General features: G+C 28.9%; 2 protein-coding genes and 1 long non-coding RNA gene across 4 annotated transcripts; 1 reads left to right on the top strand and 2 right to left on the bottom strand.

Moving 5' to 3' along the window:
- The first annotated feature begins 4,344 nt into the window (after positions 1-4,344).
- LOC127281555 (uncharacterized) lies at positions 4,345-10,397 on the top strand. Its single transcript, XR_007843057.1, has 2 exons — positions 4,345-4,618; positions 10,216-10,397. It is a non-coding gene; the product is annotated as an uncharacterized LOC127281555 (long non-coding RNA).
- Positions 6,650-14,807, bottom strand: LOC127281552 (tigger transposable element-derived protein 4-like). Of its 2 annotated transcripts, XR_007843056.1 has the most exons (4): positions 14,083-14,807; positions 10,242-10,395; positions 9,691-10,019; positions 6,650-7,685 (listed from the first exon to the last, which is right to left on the bottom strand). XR_007843056.1 is itself a non-coding variant. In XM_051305294.1 (2 exons), exon 2 carries the CDS (start codon positions 9,099-9,101, stop codon positions 8,229-8,231), a length of 873 nt encoding a protein of 290 aa, XP_051161251.1. In that variant the 5' UTR covers positions 9,102-10,019; positions 10,242-10,370; the 3' UTR covers positions 7,736-8,228. The 2 variants fall into 2 exon arrangements, 1 of the variants encoding a protein (XP_051161251.1); XM_051305294.1 differs by lacking the exons at positions 6,650-7,685; positions 14,083-14,807 and having other exon boundaries at positions 7,736-10,019; positions 10,242-10,370.
- A 367-nt stretch (positions 14,808-15,174) lies between these two features.
- On the bottom strand, positions 15,175-19,018 carry LOC127281539 (spidroin-1-like). The gene is made up of 3 exons (XM_051305264.1): positions 18,896-19,018; positions 16,605-17,190; positions 15,175-16,528 (listed from the first exon to the last, which is right to left on the bottom strand). Exons 1-3 carry the CDS (start codon positions 18,905-18,907, stop codon positions 16,365-16,367), a joined length of 762 nt encoding a protein of 253 aa, XP_051161221.1. The 5' UTR covers positions 18,908-19,018; the 3' UTR covers positions 15,175-16,364.
- Between the last annotated feature and the right edge of the window lie 6,133 nt (positions 19,019-25,151).

Below are 25,151 nucleotides of genomic sequence, written 5' to 3'. Positions count from 1 at the left end.
ATCACAGAGCGTCAAATTCACTTAAAACTCGTTAGTTGGGAGTTTTTGGGGTCGCTGGTTATGAATTTGATGTCAATTTTTTAAAATTCAAAATGGCGGATCTAATATGGCGGAAGAAAAAACTTAAAAATCGTTCGTAATACTTTGAAACACGTTACTCGGGGGGTTTTTGGGGTCACTGAATACAAATTTAAAGTAAATTTTTAAAAAATTCAAAATGGCGGATCCAATATGGCGGAAAAAAAATTAAAAAATTAATCTGATTTACCTGAAACACGTCACTCGGGGGTTTTTGGGGTCGCTAATTACAAATTTGGAGTCAATTTTTAAAAATTCAAAATGTCGGATCCAATATGGCGGAAATTTTTTGTTTTTGAAGGCCATAATAAGGATTATCTGATAGGTGCCAAATTTTGAATAAGCACAGTGTATTTTTCTAGTACTTATAATTTTTCTTTTATTCTATACCACGAAAGTGACCTGTTTCCAGTGAATTATCAATATAAAAAATTGTTCGATTCAAAAAATACTTTGACATTATATTTGACTTTATTCTTTTTATTATTCATTCGTTCTGTATAAAAAAAAAATTCCGTGTATTGTATATATTTTTTTTTACAAGCTTTATACAGTCAACAATGCATTATGCTCGACTGTGTATTCTACAGTGATAGTTTCTTTTAAAGTATCGCTTCAGTTATCACGAAAAAGTTGTTCTCATTTTTAAATTCCCACAGCTTTATGCTCTAGAAAAGCATTAAGCTCTTGAATTCATTTTTTAGTTTTTTTTTTGACGAATAAAACAAATGTTTCATATAGAAAACATTTGATAGATCAAAATATACATGAAGTTTGTGTAAATAGAGAAAAATATTTCAATATTTTTTCTTTAAATTGAAATAAAGTTATTACAAATTTGCTTCGAGTGAAATCATTCGAAATTTTTTTTTTTATTAAATTATAACAGAGGGCAAAAGAACTTTTAGCAAACACTTTTAGAATTGTTTTTGAAAATAAAAAGTTAAAAAATATGTTTTGAAAAAAATTTTTAAAAAAATAATTTTGTTTTTCACAAAAGCAAGTAAAATTGATGTTTAGGAAAAAAAAATGAGAGAGAGAGAGAGAACAAATCTTGAACTGATTCATTGTAATGATTCTTGTAGGTAGCACGTTAATCGTGTCTCGATTTTCACACGCTCCGTTACCTCGAAGAAGCATTTATGTCTTTAGAGGGAGTGAGATAGATGAATATGAGGAGAGAGACTCGGTACTGCAGTAGAAAGACACCGAGTAGAAAACTAGGATTGCAAGGACCTTACATAGAACATTCCCTGCAATTAATGTGATCTCTGCACTCTACCAAGGATGGGTCGTTCGTCTCGAAGTCGCGAACTCGACCTTTAAAACATTACGAAATATGTGATTGTGCTCTAAATCTTCTTTACTCATGAAAACCAACTGGTTAACTAGTAAATTATACACATTTCTTTCATTTTTTTTCCAAATGAAAATTTTTTAATTAAAAAATTAAAAAATCCAAAAAATTAAATAGATATCAATATTTTTATAGAATAAATATAAAATACTTTATAAAATATATTTTGGTAAACGAATAAAAAAATTTCGAAAAAATGATACTAACGCCATCTATTGCCAAGAATGAAGTATAATCTAACATCATCGGATGTTAAACATTTCATAGGAAAAACTATAAGTTCTATAATAATAATTAAATAAAGAACTTTCCCACTATTGTTGGTGGTCAAACATATACCATATAAATATAATGTAAAATTAATAATGCTTCCAATAAAGGCGTGGATCTCATCGTGAATATTGCGTTCACTTTGTCAGACAATGATTTTAAATGTCAGTGTCTCACCATTAGAGCTGTAAGATTATGTTCAAATTGATCTGACCCTTTCCTTAAGCTAATCCTTTTCTACCCTGATCGAATGATTTCGTTTTTACGAAGGTTTTTTTTTTTTTTTTTTTTGAAAACTAAATTGACTATCTTTAACAATAGGGTTTGAAAACAAAATTTAAAAGGTGAAATTAAACGGATTTTAAATTACATTTTATATGTATCTGTTTCGAAACAATAATACGATACTTGCGATTTCAGAAACTCGGTTGATTAAATTTATTAGACTTTATTGTGTTTTTGTATTATTGAGATTTTTATGATTTAGGGTCGAGAGAGTAATAAAATTATAGAAGGGTGGAACTTTAAATTGTAGGCTTTAAACTTTTGTAGGTGAAGGTGAGAGACAATATTGTGACTATTTAATGCCGTTCTTCTTTTGACCTACTTTCATTTTCTTGAGCCATTTTTGTATTCGATTAGAATTGTCCTGAAGACTTTGAAAATTCCGCTTTCTTCTTTGGATCCAAAAACCATTAAATATTTATTATCTGATGGTGGTTTAAGATATCGTGCCTCCAGGACTTTTGGATGAAGTAATCGATGATCTTCAATGTTGTATAATCTAACTCTTCTACATTCCTTATTTCCTTCTTTGTAAATGCCTTCTTGTCTGATCTTTCTTCTAATTCTAATAAGGTTTAATCACGATAATTTAATAGCGTCCATTGGAATCAATGATAATATCAATATAACAAAACACTCATCTTTTTGGATGAGTTAAAAGTTAAGACGAAGTGATCTACGCAATCCGAATAATTTTATTGCATTTTGACAGGAATCTTTATTTTGCGATACTCCCTTCCAAGTGTATATTTTGATGAGAAGTAAAATTCGATCAATGGAAGGTAAAAAACATAAAACAAATTTATGTTATTTTGCCAAGTTGCGACGTTTCGATGATTTGATTTATCATTTTCCTTAGGCCTTCCAAAAACTCATAAAATAACCCATGTAGAAATATCCCTAAGCTTCCCAACGTGATAATGGATTTCGACTAGAACATGTATCAAAACTGTACTTTATTATCAATACATAACCATTATTGTGGTCTAATAATTTATTCAAAACCTGTGTATTACGGTTATTTTCAACTTGTCAAAATATTATAGAATATTATTCTTCCTTTAAGAGGTTTTTTTCAAGAGGAAAATCCTTCTAAATTAAGATTATTACTTTTGATACCAAAATTAAGAGGAAAATATGCATTACATTTAGAGGAATCCTCTAGAATGAAGATTATTTTTTTTAATAAGGTGTACTGGGTATTTCGTCATGGCTACTTGTATAAAGGATACCAGTTCTTATAAAGATACCAGGTTCTTCATACTTTCCATAATCGTTCTATTGACGTTCTTTTGAACCTTTTCAACACTTAAGCATCTTGCGCATCTCCTTCTTAATTTGCTCGATGGATAATTAATTTTTAATTAAATTCCTCCTCTTCTTCTCGCTGCTTTATCGCTTACTTGACAATTTTGCTTACAGCTGATATTGCTTTTATGCGAAAACGTCACAACAAATGGGTTTTTTGTAACATTAAAGCTATCATGATTCGTCATTCTCATTAGACACTGTAAGAAAAGGTTACATTAATTAAATTACATTTAATAATAAATTATGAGTTACATAATAAATAGTCGAAACGCAATTGTCTTGTCATTGCAAAAAAGTTGTTAATATTTCATTATTATTCATTATCATTAATTTTTATCTATGCTTTATCTAATTATACGTTAAATTTTGGTTTTGGCGAAATTAATTGCAATTTAATAGAAAAACTATTATTATAGTTATTTAAATATATTTGAAAATTAGAAAAACTAATTGTAAAATTATTAGGAGGAAATTAAAAAATTCTGTAAAGAAAAATTATGTATTTAATTTCTCATTCAAATGGCCATCATGTCTGACTATAAAGTCATAGTTCTACTGCTCTGAATTCTCAGCTGTCTTCTTCGTTTCACATTGACTTATACTACTTATTTCATATATGTATATGATAAATTTCAATATAGGAACAAGATTTTATATATGACATCATTGTCACTAAATTTCCTTTTATTAATAAAAAATTCTTAATCAAATTTTCAAGTTTTTAATAAATTATTAATTAAAAATTTTATTAATTTCAAGTTAAGATTATTAGAATTATTTAATAAAGAAAAACATATCCGTGTTTAAAAAATTAAATATACACATTTGTAAATGAAAAATGTATAAAAAAGAGGGAGTGGTAATTAAAATTTTATTATTAAATTGCTATTCCACGGAAATAATTTTACCTCTAATGAAATCAATTGAATCCACTTTTTGTGCATGAATTATTATACGTAAACAATATTATAATATTTATTATTATTTCTTTTTTTTTTAGGTAAAACAAAAGCCGTTCACTCGCATGTTAATTAACAACGAGGTTAACTATAACAAAATGTTAAATTTGATCCTAATTACGTTATTAATTAAAAATTATAAAATGCACTACAGCAGGGAATTGCATTTTCTACTGAACTGAAAGATAACATTAAAAGTGTGAAAAATATAAAAAAAACTAAAATTTTTCTCCGGGTTTTTTTTTCTGATGAAAGCTGATGAAATAGTGGGAAAAAATCCTTATCAAAATGAAGAGGTTTTGTTAGATATTAACATTTTTTAAAATTATCCCAAAATTCCAACTTTAATCTTTTCTCGGTAAATAACTTTTTCACACTCTTCTCAGACGTAAGGCTCATATGGTTCTTACTTTTTAAAATTATTTCTTCTAATGACAAAAATTATGAATTATAGAAAGAAATTTATTTTTAATATTTTCTTTTATTTTATATAAAAATTTTGTTGTAATAATCAAAATTTAATTTTCATTTTTAGGTTAAGTTGCACTAGTTCTTCATTCAATATTTTTGAATAATAATTAATATTTACTTACTAATATATCACTGCATTTAACAAAACTTTTCCACAGTTAACTGTTGTAACTAAGGATTAAAGCTATAATACTTCTCATCAAATGTACCCTCACAGTACCAGATATTCTAGGATATTCCAAAAACATCCCTTGGATATCCTAGGGATACCCCAGGAATATCCTAAGGATACTTTAAGGATATCCATAGTAGCGGCGGTTAGGATATCCTAGGGACATCTCAGGGATATCCTAATCATTTCCCCGGATATTAATAGGATATCCTATGGATATCCTTAAAACGTCCCAAGGATATCCTCAGGACGTCCTCAGAATATCCCAAGGATATCCCTGGAATAATTAGGGATGTCCTTAGGACGTCCTAAGGATATCCACAGTATGTCTATATTATCTTATGGGTTAGAATATCCTTGAGTCGTTTTAAATATTCGGTCAGTCCCATAAAAAACGAATTTAAAGTGTCGAAAATCGCATTTTTGGCTAAAATATATGCTCTAATTATCAACTTTAAGGCCCAGATTTGAAAGATGATTGACAATCACGGGAAACCTATTTGTATAAAAAAAGCGCTATCTCAAATAATCAAAATTTGAATCATAATGATATCCTAGAGAGATCTTAGCGATATTTCTAGAATATTTTAACGATATACCAAGTTTATCCCAAGAATATCCCCACGATATCACTAGGATTTCCCTGGAATATCCTCAGGATATCCCTAAAATATCCTCAGGATATCCCCAGAATATCCCAAAAAATGTCCTACGTAACGGCGGTTTGGATGTTCTGAGGATATCCTAGGATATCCTATGGACGTTTTCAGGATATCCTACATTAGTTTAGGATATCCTTTTGTTGTGAGGGTAGCAATTATCTATTAGCTGCAATAGCAAATAACTTGCTGTATCAGTTAAATCGTTAGCATAACCAGCTAATTGATTTCAGCTAATACAAATTCTGCTGCTAAACAGCTTAATCATTTTTCTCCGTGTGGTGTCCATATTCAACATAATTTTAATAGTTCTATAATAAAATTTATAATGTACTATTATAATCTTCGCCTCATTAAACCTTGACCGCAAAAAAAAAATAATACAAATCCTTAAAGACATAACTCCTTGAGAGTAAAGAAATTCTTTCATAACTTTTTTTTTATTTTTATTCACTTTGTGAGTATACAGTATATATATGTGTGCATTGTGCCAATATCCTCAATCATTATAAAATAGGATGGCGCCTTATTATAAACGACGCTACTCCAAGGTCATTTTCTTAATCATAGCAGGAGTATATAACTGAGTAGATTAATTCAGGATCTTTTGTTTCAAGGATATTATACATTTTTTTTTTTTAGTAGATTATTCAATTTACCCGAAGCTGATGGTAATAGTATTATTAACAACCTAGGCGTGTTCTGACGTTGTCCCTTGAACTCCTTACGCGACTGGTAATTGATACTTGGAAACAAATCGAGACAATGAAAAATGTTCACTCTATTAGTTTATATATTGAAAATAAAAAGGAAATTTAATCACAATGTTTATTTATTAAATAAAAACATCTTCGATTTTATTTTATCAAAATCGAATAAATTAAATATTTTAATTAAATTATTATATCGCTAAATTCGTAAAAATAAAATTCAAAACAATTAAAATATTTAAATATTCATATATTTTATATAGAATTAAATAGTGTATTTAGTTAATTAAAAAATAATAAAAATAAATTACACCAATTTGAATAATGTATTCAAAGATATATTTTCATTGATCATACCCACTGCATTATTTTAATGCCACACCTTTATAATTTAAAATAAACAATAACTTTATCTTCTCTAATTAAAAAATTTAAAAATCCCAACTACTTATAATTATGTAATTTTCATATTATTAGTATTTATTAAAAATGTCAAAAATTTTACAATAAAGATTGAAAGATTCTCTTGCTTTCATTTTAGGAATAATTTACATATACACAATTTCTTCAAAACTTAAACTGCAAGATGGTAATTTAGAAGAAACTATAAACATAACCCCTCTAAATAAGGACATTGACATAGAATTCATGTCAATTTCCTAAAATATTTTATTTACGTAGCAAACAAATACAACATGAATGTGGAATCAATTCTCTAACTTCATGTTTGCCAACTGTTAGTTTCAAATTAAATAATTAACTAGTGACGAAATAAATTATACTTTAATATTGCAAATAACCTATTAATTTAATAAATAACAACTTTAAAAACAAATCATCTAATTTAATGTTAAAATAATTTATAAAGGGAAATAAATGTTTTTAATTTAATTTAATAAATAAAAATTAAGAAAATTAATCTTATTGCAAGAATTAAAAATAATAATTGCATGAGATTTTAAATTAGGATATTCTTTACCAGCCTAAATTTAAAAATTGATAAATTTTTTAAATTAAATTAATTTTTTTTTAATTTTTTAATTAAATTAATTTCAATTTTCATTTTTTGAAAAACTCTTTAAATCACAAAAAATGCCCTATACATTTTTTTAGTAAACCCTTGCGTGAGAACAAAAATTCTATTTCTGAGGTTAGCTGTTCATTTGGGAGAGAATTGCTCCTTTTTAGTGGTTGAAAAAATAACCGTCTTTCAAACGATTAAAAATTATTTTAATCCATAATTTAATTCAATTCATAATATCATTTAATTTTCTCCTGTTCCAAAACTTTAAAAACTGGTGATGAATTGATTCTTCAGCTTGTTCCGACCAAATGCAAAATCCTTCCTCTCGTTCTAAAAACTCTGAAGATTCCTTAAGATCTAGATCTTATCCTTTCTAGATCTTTATCTATCTATAACAATGTTATATTAAAAATAAATTGAAATTGAATAGAAAATAGAGTTTTACTTTAATATAAAAATAGAAATTAATGTTTATATCAGTTCTTGACTATTTTTTACATTATAAAGTAATTGTTTTTTAAATTTGAAATTTCTATTTTAATACAATAATTTATAATTTACATATAGTTCAGTGATTTGCTCCTTCTTTTATATTTTCTTTTCATTGTCGGATTTTCTGACGACTCTTGTATATCTTCAATTTTAAATTTCAATGATTTGGATGTCCTATATGTTTTTTATTTTGAATTCCGATTCTGGAATAAAATAATGATATTCTCGGCAACCTTTAATTGTTTTAACTTTTAAAAATCGTTCTGATAACTCTAGTGAAATTTCATTCACATAATCTTCATCCACTTTAATAAAAAAAAGTGAACATTTCTTCTACACTGTTTATTGTCTTTTTACCATTAATATTTTGTAATGATTCTTTTCTTACCAATCGTTTAATGATTCCCCCTATTCCATCTTATAGGTCGAAAAAAGCGCGCTTATATAAAATGCTTAATAATTAAGAAAACGTTAAGAAGGTAATATAAAAACATTTTCACTATCGAATTTATTGCCTTTTTGTTAATTTTATTGTTATTAAACATTTTCACCCATTTCTCAAAAAGATCTGATGTCATCCAAGCCCTGCGGTTGTTTGCATAATCAACTGGTAATGATTTAACACCCTTAAAACATCTTGGCCTTTGCGATTTCCCAATAACCAACAGTTTCTTTTTTATTGTATCAGTTAAGTTTCCTGTTACCATTACGGTTATCCTCTCTTTCGACATTTTACCACCACTACAGGACTCGCCTTTGAACTTTAAAATTCTGTCAGGCATCATTTTATAAAAAAGACCAGTTTCATCCGCATTAAATATGTTTTCATCGGAAAATTGTTTCCGTAAATTTGGCCACACTGTTGTTAACCATTCTGTAACGATGTTTTGTTCAACTGATGATGATTCACCGGCTATTGTTCCTGACACAATATTATGTCTTGCTTTAAAACGGCTTATCCAGCTGAGACTACAATCAAAATTAACAATGTTAAATTGAGTTGTAAAAAAATTTGCTTTCTCCCTTAACATGGGGCCACTAACTGGTATTACTTGGTTTCTTATTTGTTTAAACCACTGCACTAAAGCCTTATCGACATTTTCTCGTGTACACTTGCGAATAAGTCTCTTCGACTTCAACACATTAGAATTGAAAGATTCTTTAATTTTTGTTTTGTTTTTGTTAATCATTGATATTGTTGAATGTCCAACCCCAAATTCTTTGGCCAACGACGAATTTGATTCTCCGTTTTCTAGCCTGCAGATAATTGCACCTTTTTCTTCTATCGTGAAAGCTTTCCGATGTGAAGCCATTTTCAGAGCAAATTCACTAAAACTGTTCACAATATCACTAACAATTTAAAACTACGGATCAAAACAGTCTCATGAAACGCTAAGTGATGCTAGACAATAGAGAAATATCGAAAATAAATACAACTGTTAATTGAAATTTGTCATTATAAACGGATTGATTTACTTAAAACTACGTCAATGTAAGCGGTTTGTCATTATAACCGATGTCATTATAAACGGACTAAATTCTATATAATTTATACACAGACCAAACATATTGTTATAAGTGCGACATAATAACCGGTTGGTCATTGTAAGCGGAGTCATACTAAGCGGATTCCACTGTAATTTAAAATTTTAAACCTCTAACAATAAATAAGCATTTGATTATTTTTGATATCACTAAGTCTTAAATATATAATCATATATCCGTTTATAAATAAAGAATAAGCTGTTTAATACGCGCGATAATTGATAAATAAATTACTTAAAGTGAAAATGATGTACATACATATATAGGAGTATATATAAACTAATAAATGAGCCATTTTAGACGTGACCTTTGATGAATTAATTAAAATTTTTTTTTATCACTAACAAAGAAAATTACTTCATTTTATGTTGTACAATAGCCTCATTAATTTCCCTTGTATAGTTATTTTCCATCTTGGAACTTCCCCTTGTACGTTCGATAATTAAATCTTGTCTGTGAAGGAGAATGCTGCCACAAGTTTGGTGTATCTTCAAATTCCTCTATAATTTTGCACATTACTGTTTTACCTCGAATGAACAAATATGGAGCATATGGCAATATGTATTTTCTTCTTTTTAGTTGATTTAAAGTTATTTCCAATTGTCTGAACGATAAAATTTCCTTTTCTTCAATATCATGTATATTTAATGTATCAACAGGAATAAGTGATTTGTCCATAAAAATTTCTGCAAATAATAAGAATTTTAATCTCTTAATTTTTTAATAAAAGCAATGTTAATTATAATATTCTATTTACACGAATAATTATTGTCTTAGATTAACTTTAAAAATTTGGTTAATAATATTTTTTTTAATAATTTAAAAACAAATTTATTTTTGTTGAATAAACTATATATAATATATATATATATATGTTTCTAGATAAAGAATTGTAAATTTTACCATACCTTCTCTCTGACATTCACTCTAGTCGAGATTTTGGTTTGACGCCGCTATATGATTTACGTTGGACATTCGTTAATTCTCAGCAAGTGAGCACCTGTTATGCATAGATCCACTCGTAAGATGAATTATGAGAACCATACGTTATCGACAGAGATGCTGGTACAATATAGATATATGAAACAAAAAAAAAGAAATGTTTTTTTAAATTAATGGAAGAATATTGTCAGTTAATTTATCAAATATTCCTCAACTATCTATCATGTTTTGTTACATACTACAAAAAAATAATTTATATATAATACATATAATTTTTGTTCAAAAATTCATATTGATATAATACTGAAATTTATTATTATTTTTCGTTTAGTTATGTAGCCTTCTACATATATGAAACCAATACACGAATATTCTTCATTTAATAAAATGCCCCAAGAACAATTAATATTACCCCTAAAATATAAAATAATAAATAATTGTACACAATCTGCTTCAACATTAATAGATTAATAATAAAAATATTAAATTTTTTTTACAAAGAAACATAAGTACACTTACACTTTACGTAAGTCAAATATCAATTACTTTAAAGTTGAATAAAATATGAAGATTTGTCTAAAGTTAAAAAAAATTATAAAGTTATAAAAAAATCAACATTTTTCAAACAAAAAAAATTTACTTGTTTCAATAAATTGAAAAGAAAAAAAATTTTCAGTTTAAAAATATTAAAATATTTATTAATTAACAAATTTATTTATGCTTCAATAACATTGACAATCTTAATCAATTTTTATGAATCATTTCTCAATGGGTACATCTTTTCACTATTTCATATATGAGAGATTCTTTTTCAATCGCCCCAGCCCAAAAAGTCAATGTTCTGGGATTGGCTTCATACTTTGGTAAATTGTTCTCCTATATGATAGTAATAAATCCCTAAAATATAAACTCATTAAAAAAATATTTGTAGAAAGTAGAGGGGGTTGAAGTTTTGACGTTAAGGGTAACATTGTCATTTTCAAATCCGTATAACTATGACAAAAGTTTAAGGATTTTAAATGATCAATAATGAATTTTAATGCATTTTTCACGTACTTTTCAAAAATGTATACGAAATTTAAAAAAAAAATTTTTAAACCCCTTTTTTTCAAAATCAACCCTTATTTTTCGATTTTCACCCCTTCGAGAATTTTTTTTTTTATTTTCATTGGAAAGCTGAGGTTTTTTCCCATGAGCTATGTAAATACGAAAGTGGGACAACAATAATTTTGTAAGAAACATAATATTAAATTAGGTGGTGCCTACCTAAATCCTCAAAGATGATCTCCAGGTATACCCCTTATCGGCACCACCTACTTTAATATTCTGTTTCTCACAAAATTATTGTTGTCCCATTTTCATATTTACATAGCTCATCGGAAAAAACCTCAGCTTTCCAATGAAAATAAAAAAAAAAAAAAAAATACCCGAAGGGGTGAAAATCGAAAAATAAGGGTTGATTTTGAAAAAAAAGGGTTTAAAAATTTTTTTTTTAAATTTCGTATACATTTTTGAAAAGTACGTGAAAAATGCATTAAAATTCATTATTGATCATTTAAAATCCTTAAACTTTTGTCATAGTTATACGGATTTGAAAATGACAATGTTACCCTTAACGTCAAAACTTCAACCCCCTCTACTTTCTACAAATATTTTTTTAATGAGTTTATATTTTAGGGATTTATTACTATCATATAGGAGAACAATTTACCAAAGTATGAAGCCAATCCCAGAACATTGACTTTTTGGGCTGGGGCGATTGAAAAAGAATCTCTCATATTTATAAAATAACAACAAATAAATAATTATTATTAACTTATTTGTAAAAAAAATTGCCTTTACTTTCCAATATTGGTCTATTTTTATTATCCAACATAAAAATATACCTAAATTCAGGTTATGTTATTCAAAACAACAACACAGCCACCTATGGGGCTGTATGAGTACTTGTCTTAGCTTACGACGAATCTTGGCACCATTTTAAAGAAGTAAATGCATGGAAGATTGGTCTCCTGCAGTGGGATTTCTAATAGCGCTAGTCGCTATTTAGCGCGTTTCGTTAATTAGAATTAAAAACTTACATATTTTTAGTGAAATTTGTTCCAAATCATGACCAAAATAAAATGCCGTTGACAATTTCTTCAAAGCTTAAACTGCAAGATGGTAATTTAGAAGAAACTATAAACATAACCCCTCTAAATAAGGACATTGACATAGAATTCATGTGAATTTCCTAAAATATTTTATCTACGTAGCAAACAAATACAATATGAAGGTGGAATCAATTCTCTAACTTCATGTTTGCCAATTGTTAGTTTCAAATAAAATAATTAACTAGTGACCAAATAAATTATACTTTAATATTGCAAAAAACCTATTAATTTAATAAATAACAACTTTAAAAATAAATTATCTAGTTTAATGTTAAAATAATTTATAAAGGGAAATAAATTTTTTTAATTTAATTTAATAAATAAAAATTAAGAAAATTAATCTTATTGCAAGAATTAAAAATAATAATTGCATGAGATTTAAAATTAGGATATTCTTTACCAGCCTAAATTTAAAAATTGATAAATTTTTTAAATTAAATTAATTATTTTTTAATTAAATTAATTTAAATTTTTATTTTTTGAAAATCTCTTTAAATCACAAAAATGCCCTATACATTTTTCTAGTGAACCCTTGCGTGAGAACAAAAATTCTATTTCTGAGGTTATATCTTCAAAATTTTTTTAATTAAATTTTTTTCCCATTTTAGACAATGTCTAATAGAAACTTTTAATCCTATGAAAAAGATAATAAATATAAATGCAATAAATATTTAATTATTAATATAAAAAAGAAAAGTAAATAGTTTATTATTAATGGATAAAGTTGAATTATTTTCTTGTTTTTTTGTAAGGATAGAAATTGGAAATAAAAGTGTTAATGTAATAATATTAATAATTATCATTGCCTCGAATTGCCTTTTTATAACTTTTGAGATGTGAAGTGTTACACTTGAAAAATTTGTCAGCCTTTTAGATACTTCTTTAAATTGCTTCATTTCTTCATCGTGGGAAATCCTTATGAATTTGATACATTCTTGATTCCAAAAAAAAATTGTTAAATTATAAAATAAAGCAAATATGAGAAAAAAAACTGCACAGAAAAACAATTGTACCAACCTATATCTATCAAAATGATACCATTTTTTTAAGTCACCCGATAGCTAGAAAATTTTTTAATGTGAATGTAGCTTTGAATCGCTACGTAGTGAAATCTTCGTAGCGCTGTCGCTATTTGTAATCCCATTCCTGTACTCTCTAAATTTGAATTATCTAAAATCCGCTGATTGGCAGCGAATTGTCGCTGATTGAAAAAGCTATAAGTATGCAGCTGCGAATCAGCGACTAACAACTATTTCAATCAGCGAAATACTCCATTTTAAAAATAAATTTATCTTCCGACGAAAATGACCGACGTTCGCCGATTCATGTTTCGCTATTTTATTAGCTGTATCCGCTGATTTGCAGTGAAAACTTTATTCGCTGATTCAAACAGTGAAATTTTAGCTAATTCAAATTTAGAGAGTAGTCTATTCTCCATGTCTAACTAGCTCCTAAATATATATTTTTTAAAATATTCTAGGAACCTCAAAGATTAAAAACCCACAAGAAATTTTAAAGTGCAAGCACCTTTCAAAAAAAAAAAAAAAACACTGAATTAGCACTAAATTAACACGATAATAATAATTGTAAACACTTAATCTCTAAATCACAAAACCGTTTAAATTTTAAAATACGTTGTATCTTACTAGCATACTTTGAATGAGAAACAACACAGATGTTTGGTGCGCATGCGTAACTAGATTATTAGTTGAGTAGAATGCAGTGAACTTGGTATATTTCGTACATTTTCGAAGCACTTTCTATAGCGTGATCGGTTTCCTTAGGGTGCTCACACAAGAAAAGACGGAACAGTATGCTGAATGCGGATCATCGACGAGTACACTTATACGTTGAAGTGAACCAATCGCGAAGAATGTGGTAGTTCGAAAGTTTGTCGCTAATTTCGCAGGTACATGAACAGTGTGCAGTATACTATCATCTTTGTTTTATAGTCTCTGTTCGTCTCTGTCTAGTCAAATCACGTATTTCACGTGCTTTTTATTTATTTTTTTCGTGCTCAGCTGTTGTTTGTATGTCAAATGGTAGCATGCTGCTCACTGTTCACGACACTAGCAACAAATGTACAAACTACCACCTACTTCGCGATTGGCTCACTTCGACGTACGGTTCGTCAGTGATCCGATTACTGCAAATTTGTAAGTTGAAAATTAATTCTCAATGTTGCTATTGAGAATGTTGGAATTTTTTCAGTTTTGTTTTGTTATATACACAGAAAAAACATTCAACTCAAAATAAGTTGAATTCAAACTCAATTTAAAGTGCTATGAGTCAGTAAGATGGCACCACTTTCTATGTTGTTAAGCATTGGCTAATTTTTGTTGCACTTCAAATTGAGTCTTGAACTCATTTTGCAGGTTTTTTTTTTATTTGTTATTACACATAGTGTTATGTTTTTTTTTTTGTTAAGTGTATATTTATTTAAAATTTCTAATTTCAAAAAAATGATTTCAAATATTAGCAAATATTTTGAATTAGTAAAAATAAGTATCAAAATACTTTACTTATTACTATACTAATAATAGAAGAGTAAATAATTAAACAATTCGTATATTGATACAAAAAAGAATAAGTATTTCTATAAACATTTAGTTGAAGTTAAAATTAAGAAATAAATTTTTCTTTTGCATTTTAAATATATTTAAATTTATATTAACTTTAAATAAAGTGGAAAAAAGGAAATGGAAAAAAAGAGAAAGATTTAAAAAGTAAGATTGACAAAAAAATATGAGTTTTAAATACTGATGCTTTATTTTATATAAAGTATTGTATAAATGTATAAACGCTATAAATACGTGGTATCTATCTATGGTGGCTGGTGGGGTGCTAGTCGTGATCGCAAAAGAAAGGGTATGACGAGGGCGGGCGGGGTCGGGGGCCGGCGGCGGCGCGCCATCTATGTACATTCATTCACTCAGGGGAACGGCTGACCTACCATAATCTACCGGTCTCCTTCACTAACAATAAACACGAGTACATGTATTTGCATTTTATATATATATATATACGAATAAACGATTATACACATATGGTATATTTTTTGTAAATGTGTATGGTATATATATATATATATAATTTGTGAAGAAGAAGAAGTAGTAGAAGAAAGTACATATAAAAAATATATACCTATTTATATATATATATATAAAGAAGACATATATGCGCATGGACGAGTATGTGATAATATAATGTATGCTTGGGTGCGGCAGTGAGTATAACAACGTGAGGCACGTGGCGCAAGCACCATGTGCCCCATCTCGAGGGGTGGTGGGAATAAAAAAAAAAAATAAAAATATATAATAATGTGCGTGAGAGCGGCGACTTACGAAAAGATGGTAAAAAGAAACGTAAGTGTGAAAAGAGAGAGAGTAGAAAACAACACAGGATATTCAGAAAACAGAATAAATCCCAGTTGTTTTCATACTCCGTGTGTAAAGCGCCAAAGTTTTTTTTCCACAAATTAACACCGTCGAACCAAATGATGATATAATTGGAGCACAAAATGGAATTGTCGAAATTAATAATCGTCCAAAATTTCTGACAATTGATTAACTCTCCGCGGACTCAGGATGAGCGGGAATTGACTAAATTTCCTGGATTCCAAATTGCCCGAAAAGTATCGGGCAAGGATCGCGGTTGATAATCCGATGATATTTTTTGTCAGAATTTTAAAAAGGAGCGATTAGATTTTTCTTCTATTCCACTGGCCGTTTTTTTTCTTTTGTCTATTGAATTAGTCACTTGACTATATTCACTGGACTTATACTTCAAGGTGTATTTGTGAATTTATAATGTGAGAGAAAAAACTTTGGTGGGGTGGTGAAGAAGACGTTGAGCGCGTTTGAAGTTCTTTGACCGGTAAAACTGTGGTGGGTTTGCCGCCGTCGCCGTGCCGAGATCGCTGAGATGTTGTTTCGTCTACCATTTTCCATGGGGGATGATAGCTCCATGGGAGCCAAGTCCGGCGTGGATGGCGCCAGATGGTCCATTGATCACAGCAACTCCGGCATCATGTCCACCAATTCCTCCAGCGATTCCTGGACCTCCTCCAATGACGGCGATGGCACCAGCACCTCCAAGACCTAAAATTTTAATTTGTTGATTATAATTTTTTTGATGATTTTTGATTTCAGATGATTTAGATGATTTTATACTAACCACCGAATCCACCTCCTGGAGCAGCAGCGGCGGCGGAGCCAGAGCTACCGTCATCACCGTTGATTCCACCGGCACCGGCGTAGAAGGCAACACCTCCATAGCTGGGTCCAACGAGGTTAGCGGTGGCTTGGGATGGTCCAACAAGGGTGGCAGTTCCTTGGGATGGTCCTACAAGGGTGGATGGTCCAGCAGCTGGTCCAACAAGACTGGATGGTCCGGTACGTGGTCCACCAATGGATTTAGCTCCTTCTTGGGGTCCAACAAGGTCTGATGGTCCAGTTTGGGGTCCAACGTTGGCTTTTGGTCCTTCAGCGGGTCCAATGTCGGACCTTCCACCGAGAACTCCACCGGATACTACTTGTTGTACTCCTGCGGCACCAGCGGCAGCAGCAGCACCAGCAGCATAGCTGGCACCAAGACCACCGGATCCCAAGCTAGATGCACCACCTTGGAGGGAGTGTGCGGTACCAGCTCCAGCGGCAAGACCACCACTGAGGCCATGTCCATAACCTCCATGTCCATAACCTCCATATCCGGTGTGTCCTCCGGGATAAGCCGATGCAACGGCGAGACAAGCGAGCACAATCTGGAATAAAAGAATTCCTTTTAGTAATAGAAGAATAAGATTCCACTGGATGCCTCACAACAAAGGAAACATTGAGTGCTGCACTTTTCTGTATTTGAATTTTATTTTAAAAAAAAATAATAATTTCATATTCTTTCACGGAAGCGATCAAAAAAAACTTTCACTTTCAAATATTATATATATATATCAATATAAATTATTCAAAGACTAATTTTTCTTAAAATCAAAAGTTTGAAAAAAAAAGAAATATAATTGCTTCAAAGGGGGTTGTTATGTCATAAAAACAAGTAATAAGCTACTATAGTAGAGAGAGAGAAAATTTATACACTGCTGTAACGTTTCGTAATTGGAGTGATAGTGCACCGATTGCATTTTCTCGCATAGTTTAACAACCTCGGTCAACCGGGCCACGCCTTGCAGGACCATATTAGGGGAAAAATTCTTTGGCATTACGTACTTGTTAGAACGGGGGGGAAAAAAAAAGAGCGATTCGATTTTATGCAATCGAGGTATAACGTAATCCCATAAAGTCGCACGAGATTCATAATTAATTGATCTCTCATTATCTAGCTCTTTGTAAGGCAAAAAAGAAATAGAGGACAAAACGACTTTTGCGATTTAAATTACCAGAGATTACTAATTTCTGTGAGTTTTTTTATTACCCAATTTCTATTCGGAGAAAAATTTACAAAAAAAAATTCTTTTTCAAGGAAGTGATATTTTGAAATTTATTATTTTTTTTTTAATTTTCTTTGCCGGGAAATTGACACCCTTGTGAAATATTAGTTTTACGCCTCCCCCCCCCCACCCAATCTTTTAAGGAAATACTGTATGCAGAAATAAAATGGCAAATTATGCATATATATCTAACGAGCTCTACAACTTTCACATCCCGTTTTAGAAACGATAATATATTTAATATTGAAATTTGTATTTCCCTTTTTTTTGTCATAATTTTAATTACCGAGAAAAATTAAGGGGAGAAAAATTATTTTTGAAATTCAGTTCCCTTTGGAATAGTAATTAATTTTTTGGTTAATTTTTTTTTTTGTACTAGATAGAAAATTAGAGGGAAATGAGAAATTTTTTTTTTTTGGATGAAAATGTAACACGTTGCTTGATTTTATAAGCGGGAAACACGAGGAGCATCAAGATGAGATTATGCAATTCATTGACGGGTTTTTAGTGAATGAAGATGTAACCGCACCGAGGACGACGAGTCGCCTGGTGACTTTTGCTTTTGCTTCTCAATGATGATCTCCTCTACTATGCGATTTATATTTACAACCAGCACCGTTAACAAGCCGAACCGAACCGGTTTTATATATATATACTACAAAGATTCTTCTATTGTGAATGAAAGTCGTGAGAGAAAGAGTTCGATGATAATGATGTTCATTGTCATTGAAAAACTTACTCTTAAAAAAAAACAACACTGAATCGAATCAATTTTAGAAATAAAAAAAACTGTTCACGAATTAGAAATGATTTTACACTTTTGAAAAATTGCAATTTAGTAAAATGAAAAACTAATGAAAATGGAATATAAAAGTGAAAATTAGTTAGTAGAGAAACGGAATTACTAATTTAGTAATAAATTTTTGAAAAAATATTTTTTTTTTGAAATTAGAATTATTGATTGCAAACAGAAAGAAGCCCCGAAAAAAGACAACCCTTTGTTAAACCACCTTGGTGGAATACTCACAAAGGCCTTCATGTTTGGTTTGTGTGTGGTGGACTGGTAGTGCGGTGAATGACTGACTTAGGCTGGGTCGACGGGCCTTTTATACGCCTAACTCTGACTCTGGCCACGCTCCACAATCACCATCCTTTCGAAAGCCGCGCATTGAACACCCCCTTTGCCCCCCCAAAACCGCCCCCTCCTTCTCTCTTGTATATAGAGAAAAACCATAATCCTCCTCATACTGAGTTGTGTGTGTGTGTGGTGGTCTCGTCCACCCAATAGGTAAGAAAAAGGGGGGTAAGGTGGTCACTATATACAAGCAAAAGTAGTAGAAATAAGTTAGATATGTATACAGATATATATATAAAGATGTAGTGGTTTGCTGTGGTTCTTTACTTCGTCTTGTACGTCAGTCGAGACTTGCCCTAGTCCTCCTCCTTCCCTTCTCTCCCTCAAAACCAACACAGATACACACAAATACATAGCCTTTTGCTGCACTAGTCGGTGCCGAGACCAAGTGCACCACTCAACTAATTACTTGATTTCTTCTTAAAACTTTGTTCCTTCTTTATGTACAAGTCTTTAAACACCCTCTTTTTTTTATCATCTTCAACTCCTTAAATTGACTATTTTTCATTTTACTTTTTTTTTTGTCTTTTGTTAATTTGTATATTTTTTGACGAATTTTGTCTTGTGTAGAATTTGGAGAGAACATTTTTTTTTTGTTACTGTAAGATTTATAAATAGCCCAAATAACAACAGATATTCGAAGATATCCTACGGATGTTCTAGGGATATCATTTGGGTCGAGGAAATTAGGATGTCCTCAGGATATTCCTGGAAGATCGTATGGACATACTAATTTCCTCAGACCAAATGATATCCCTAGGACGTCAATAGAATATACTAAATATCCCAATGTTGTTAGGGAGGATTACAATGTGATTTTTTAAAATCACACTTTTCAAAGAGTTTCCAATGAGTTTGCCATAATTTTTTGTCGATGGGGTTTTAATTTTAATTTTCTCCCTCAAAACACAGGAATATTCAGGATATCCTTGAGACGTCCTAGGGATATCTTTTAATTTTTATCGGTTTAGATATCCTAGGGACATCCATGGATATCCCTGGGATATCCAAAGCGGAAAAAGTACAAAAACATCCTTAGGATATCCCTGAGATATCCAAAACGGAAGAAGTTCAAAAATATCCCTAGGGTGTTTAAAGGAGATCCATGAATATCCATAGGAAATCCCTTAAATATCAAAACCAACAAAAGTAAAAAATATCCCTAGGACGTCCCAGGGAATTTCCAAACCGCCAAAAGTCAAAAGATATCCATAGGAATTCCCAGGGATATTCTGAATACCTCTGTGTTATGATTATTCTAATAATAAATTGTGTATAATTTTAATTTAATTAATTAGGTAAAAATAATTTATAAATTAATAAAATAATATATAATACAAATAATATATAATCCTAACAGATTCCGGATATTCAGGATATCCTACTAATGCCCTAAAAATATCATTTTACCCGGGTAAATTAGAATATCCTTAGTATTTCCATAAGACGTCCACAGACATTCTTGGAATATCTTAGGGATATCATAATTTCCCTGGACCGAATGATATCTCTAGAACGTCCATTTAGAATATTCTAAAACATCCGTTGCTGTGAGTGAATGATATATAATAATAATAATAATAATAATAATAATCCAAGAAGAAAAAAATATTATAGGTTATGTTTATGATAGTTTGGAGTGAAAATACACAAAGAAGATCCAACTTTCAATAAAAACCATTGAGTTTTCATTATCATCCAAATTAAAAATTGATTTTCATTTTATAAAATTCAATAAATGAAATTTTAATCAAGGTAAAACTATCATAAACATAACCTATACATATTTTTTGTTTCTTATTTTTCTTTCTTCTGAGGGCGTCACATATATAGAAAATGAAACATAACCTTAAAGTTGAAGTTTCAGTTTTTGTATTAATTTTTATAATTTTCATATTTTGGAAATTTTTTGAAAATTAATTTTTAAATTTTTTATATGTTTCTTCTATAATTGGATTATGTATTTGAAATACATTTATCCATTTCCTTGAAGTCAAAAAAAATAATGCTTAACAAAAAAATAATATAAAAAAAAATTTATTTGATTTAAATACTCGATTACTTGACTATTTTCAAAATAAATATTGTATCGAATAATTATTATTCGAATAAATTAAATTGTATTTATTTCAAATACAGAAATTATTGATTCAATTTTTAAAAAAAAAAAGTTAAGAAATGATTTGCTGTATAAATATTTAATACTTTTTTTGAATTCTGAATTTTTTTTCAAATCTGAAAGTCATAAATGTACTTTTTTCTAAGAATAATATTCTCAGTGTCAAATTTTTTTTTCTCCCCCCAAAAGACGTTATCAAAATGATTTAAAATCTCACGCGAGAGGATGGAAATCGTGCGAAAGAGATAAATCTCGTGTCAGAGAAATTCTGACTATTGAGATATCCACTTTAGAACCTGTTGCTTTACGACTTACATCCTATGCACTATATAGATATACATTTATATATATGTAGTCGATTTAATCATCTTCTTGTTTGCAAAATTACTTAAGAATTATTATAATTAATTAGTAGCTTTACTATTATTAAGTGAGCTTTATTATTTATAATTTAAGTGAAAAATGGAAAAAAAATTTAATAATAATGGTAATATAATAAGAAAAAATTACACGCATAGAAAAAGTTTGCTTTAGCAGCCAACTATTTGCTGTTACATCAAAATTACGTTAGCTAATATAAGAAAAGCGAATAAATTTGCTGTGAGGTCAAAAAAGTTTGCTGTGACAGTAAATTTTTAAAAATTAACATTGTTATTGTTTATATCAGCAAATTTTTTTTTGTTGTCATAGAAAAAAAAGTTAGCTATGGTCACTAAGTTTGATAGATCCAGAATTGTTTACAAATGGTAACTGATATTTGCTATCGGATCTATCAAACTTAGTAACCACGGATAAATTTTTTTTCTATGACAACGAAAAAGTTTGCTGTGATAAACAATATCAGTGTTAATTTTTAAAAATTTACTGTCACAGCAAACTTTTTTGACCTCACAGCAAATTTGTTCGCTGTTCTTATATTAGCTAACGTAATTTGATGTGACAGCAAATAGTTCGCTGTCACAGCAAACTTTTTCAATGTGTGTGAATGTAAAAACTTTCATTAGCACTTTCATTTTTACTTTTATTTTCACTTTCAATTTCACTTTTATTTTTCACTGAAAAATTCCAATTAAATTCAAAATGAAAGTGAAAGTTAAAAGTGAAAATGATAGTGACAATAAAAGTGAAATTCGAAATGACATTATACATTTGCACCTTAGGTGAAAAGAAAAATTATTCTCAAATTAAAAATACATAATTGAAATCTATTTAAGAAAATTTAAATTCGCAAATTTATTATTAAACTTTAAGTAAAATCTAATTAAAAAAATATTTTTCTGTTTTAATAATTTTTTTTTATGTTTTTTTTCAAAAAAATATCAAAGTTAGTTGATAAAAAATGTAATTTTAAAAAAAAATTAAAGAAAAATTTAAGAAATAAACAAATATCCAATTCCAAGCTTCAAATATCTGATGAAAAATGATTGTGGAAAAAACAAGAATTTGATTGAAAACGACTTCCACTTCCGGGAAAATATATGTTGGTACTGAATTTGACCATGTCTATAGTGACATCGACCTCACATTGCATATATATAGCTTCAGGGTATACTATAGAAATTCAATATTGAATTTAAAATAAATTTATAATTTCTTTTTTTTCACCACAAATGAAAAACTTCCGAATTTACGAGAGAGCAAAAAGAGAGGGTTATGCGTCTATATAGGTGATTTTTTTTTTTTTGAAATTACTAACTCATATTTGAATTTCCATTTTAATAGGACATTTTAACATTCTCTTTCCAATATTTGAATTATCAATATTATTAATTTTTTTCAAAAAATATTTTATTAAATTTTATTTTTTTTTTTTAAAAAAACAATTTTTTTTTGCACAGTTTTTAAAAAAATTTATTTCCTAAAAAAAGTGTAAAGAAAGAAAAGGCAACGTTTTTTTAAAAATAATTTTTAATGTCACCATCACTTACTTTATTATATACACCTTAAGCTATTAAATTTTTTTTTTTTAGCCGATTCCCATCTTAAAAGTGACAATTTCAATTTTCACCTTCCTTGGAGAGGGGGGGGGGGGTGGGTGGGTCATTAACAAATATTGATTCGATCAAAATTATAATAAAAACGATGAGGGATGTGTAATTAATTTAAAAATCTAAAAAAGAATATCCCACCTATATATAAAGTTAACTCATTTTCTTGATCGACAATTTTCTCTGGTGTAAGGAGAGATAGAAAAAAAATGACATAATTCAACTATAATACCGGTTTTTTTTTTTTTTTTTTTTTTCAATTTTTTTCTCTCTCTCTTTCTTCAACGGGATAAAGTTGTGCAATTTCATTGGCACTTCTTTAAGATATACCAGGTCATTAGATAACAGAAAAAGTAATCTTAAGTAATCTGAAATATATAGGTGTAATGAAAAAGAGGGTTGGAGAATTAATTTTGTTTTTTTTTTTTTTTTTTTTGTGCACAACTTGTGAGGCAGGAAATTTTTTTTTTTTTTTTTTTTTGGAAAGTATATGGAGATATATATATATATTTCGTGACACACGGAATTGTTAATATCAAATGTGTTACTATTGGCATAGAAAGTGAAAGCTATTATATTATCTCCAAAACGACAAAAATGTGAAAACTGGGAGCGTATCTTTTTCCTCGTCAGCCCTGACCGGTTTCGATGGATTTCGATATAAGCAATGCGTGGAGTTAGCCGGGACGGTCTTTCAGTTCTCGGACACCCCCGAGTCTTGACTTTATAACTGTATGTGCGTCGATTTCAATTGCTAGAAAGTAATCAGCGATATATGCGATATATATATATATATATATATATTTATTATGCACTAGCACCGGATTAATTAATTAGTCGCGTTTCATATTATCGAGATACGCGTACCGATAAAAGTCTTAGAAAATGTGTTCTTAAAGTAAATTCATCGACGCGTGTTCACATTCCATAATATCGTCACGCTCGTTGATCTTCTTCGATTACGAAAATTCAATTTTGCATAAATATTTAATTTTTTTTTTTTTTTTTTAATAAAATTAATTTTCGCGAAAACAATGTGTGTTTTCTTCTATATATAAATAATTCGAGGTCTCAAATTCACTAAATATATTATAAAACGAAAATCTCATTTTAATAAGAGAATTCGTGATTTTTAGGTTATGTTCCTTTTGAATGTGAAAAACTGATTTCTATTTTATTAGATAACAAATGACAATAAATTCCATGACATTTTTCTCTTTTCTTTTAACTTCAAAAACTGGTCTTCAATTTTAATACACAATAATTGTGTTTTTCTTTTGATTTGCGTAACCTAACCTTAAAAAAAATAATAGATGATTGAAAAAAGTAACCTTAAAAAATCTAGTAACTTTTAACAGTGAGTTACCGACTTTGTACACGATCGATAACACTGACAATAAGATTGAATTCAAGGAAGAATAATAAAAAAATTATTATTTTATTATATAAAATTATTATTATTATTATTTTAATTATTATTTAATCTGCAATAATTGTGTTTTTCTTCTGATTGCGTAACCTAACCTTAAAAAATAAAATAATAACCTAATTAAAAAAGTCTAGTAACTTTCAACACTTTATTACCGAATTTATACACAGTTGGTAACACTGGCAATACACCCAGAGGAATTTTTTATTTGAACCAAATATAATATATTTGAATTAAATAAATGTATATTTGTCTAACAGCTTATTAGCCCATTTATTTGGCGTAAATAACATTTTTTATTTAAATCAAATAAAAATTTATTTCAATTAAATAAAAATTTATTTAAATATCATTTCTCTGGATGTAAGACTGGATTTAGGGCAGAATAAACCTTCTAATTAATATACTTCTCGGACGTTAAACATTATTATTATTATTATTAAAATTATTTTTATCTTTATTGCTATTATTATTATTATTATTGCTATTATTATTATTATTATTATTATTATTATTATTATTATTATTGTTTTTATTATTTAATGAGCAGTAATTGTATTTTTTTGTGTTTGCCTAACCTAACCTAACCTAACCTAACCTAACCTAACCTAA

This window comes from Leptopilina boulardi, unplaced genomic scaffold (assembly GCF_019393585.1).
Source record: "Leptopilina boulardi isolate dan_hultmark-lab unplaced genomic scaffold, ZJU_Lbou_2.1 LbouV2_273, whole genome shotgun sequence".
Lineage (NCBI taxonomy): Eukaryota > Metazoa > Arthropoda > Insecta > Hymenoptera > Figitidae > Leptopilina > Leptopilina boulardi.
Note: the sequence above shows the minus strand (reverse complement) of the source record. Positions and strands in the feature narration are given on the sequence as shown.

Bases quoted from the DNA above. Each gene is read 5' to 3' on its own strand.
- LOC127281552 (XM_051305294.1), bottom strand. From the start codon at position 9,101: ATGGCTTCACATCGGAAAGCTTTCACGATAGAAGAAAAAGGTGCAATT.
- LOC127281539 (XM_051305264.1), bottom strand. The intron at 16,529-16,604 runs GTTAGTATAAAA...TTAAAATTTTAG, and splicing joins TCCAGGAGGTGGATTCGGTG to GTCTTGGAGGTGCTGGTGCC.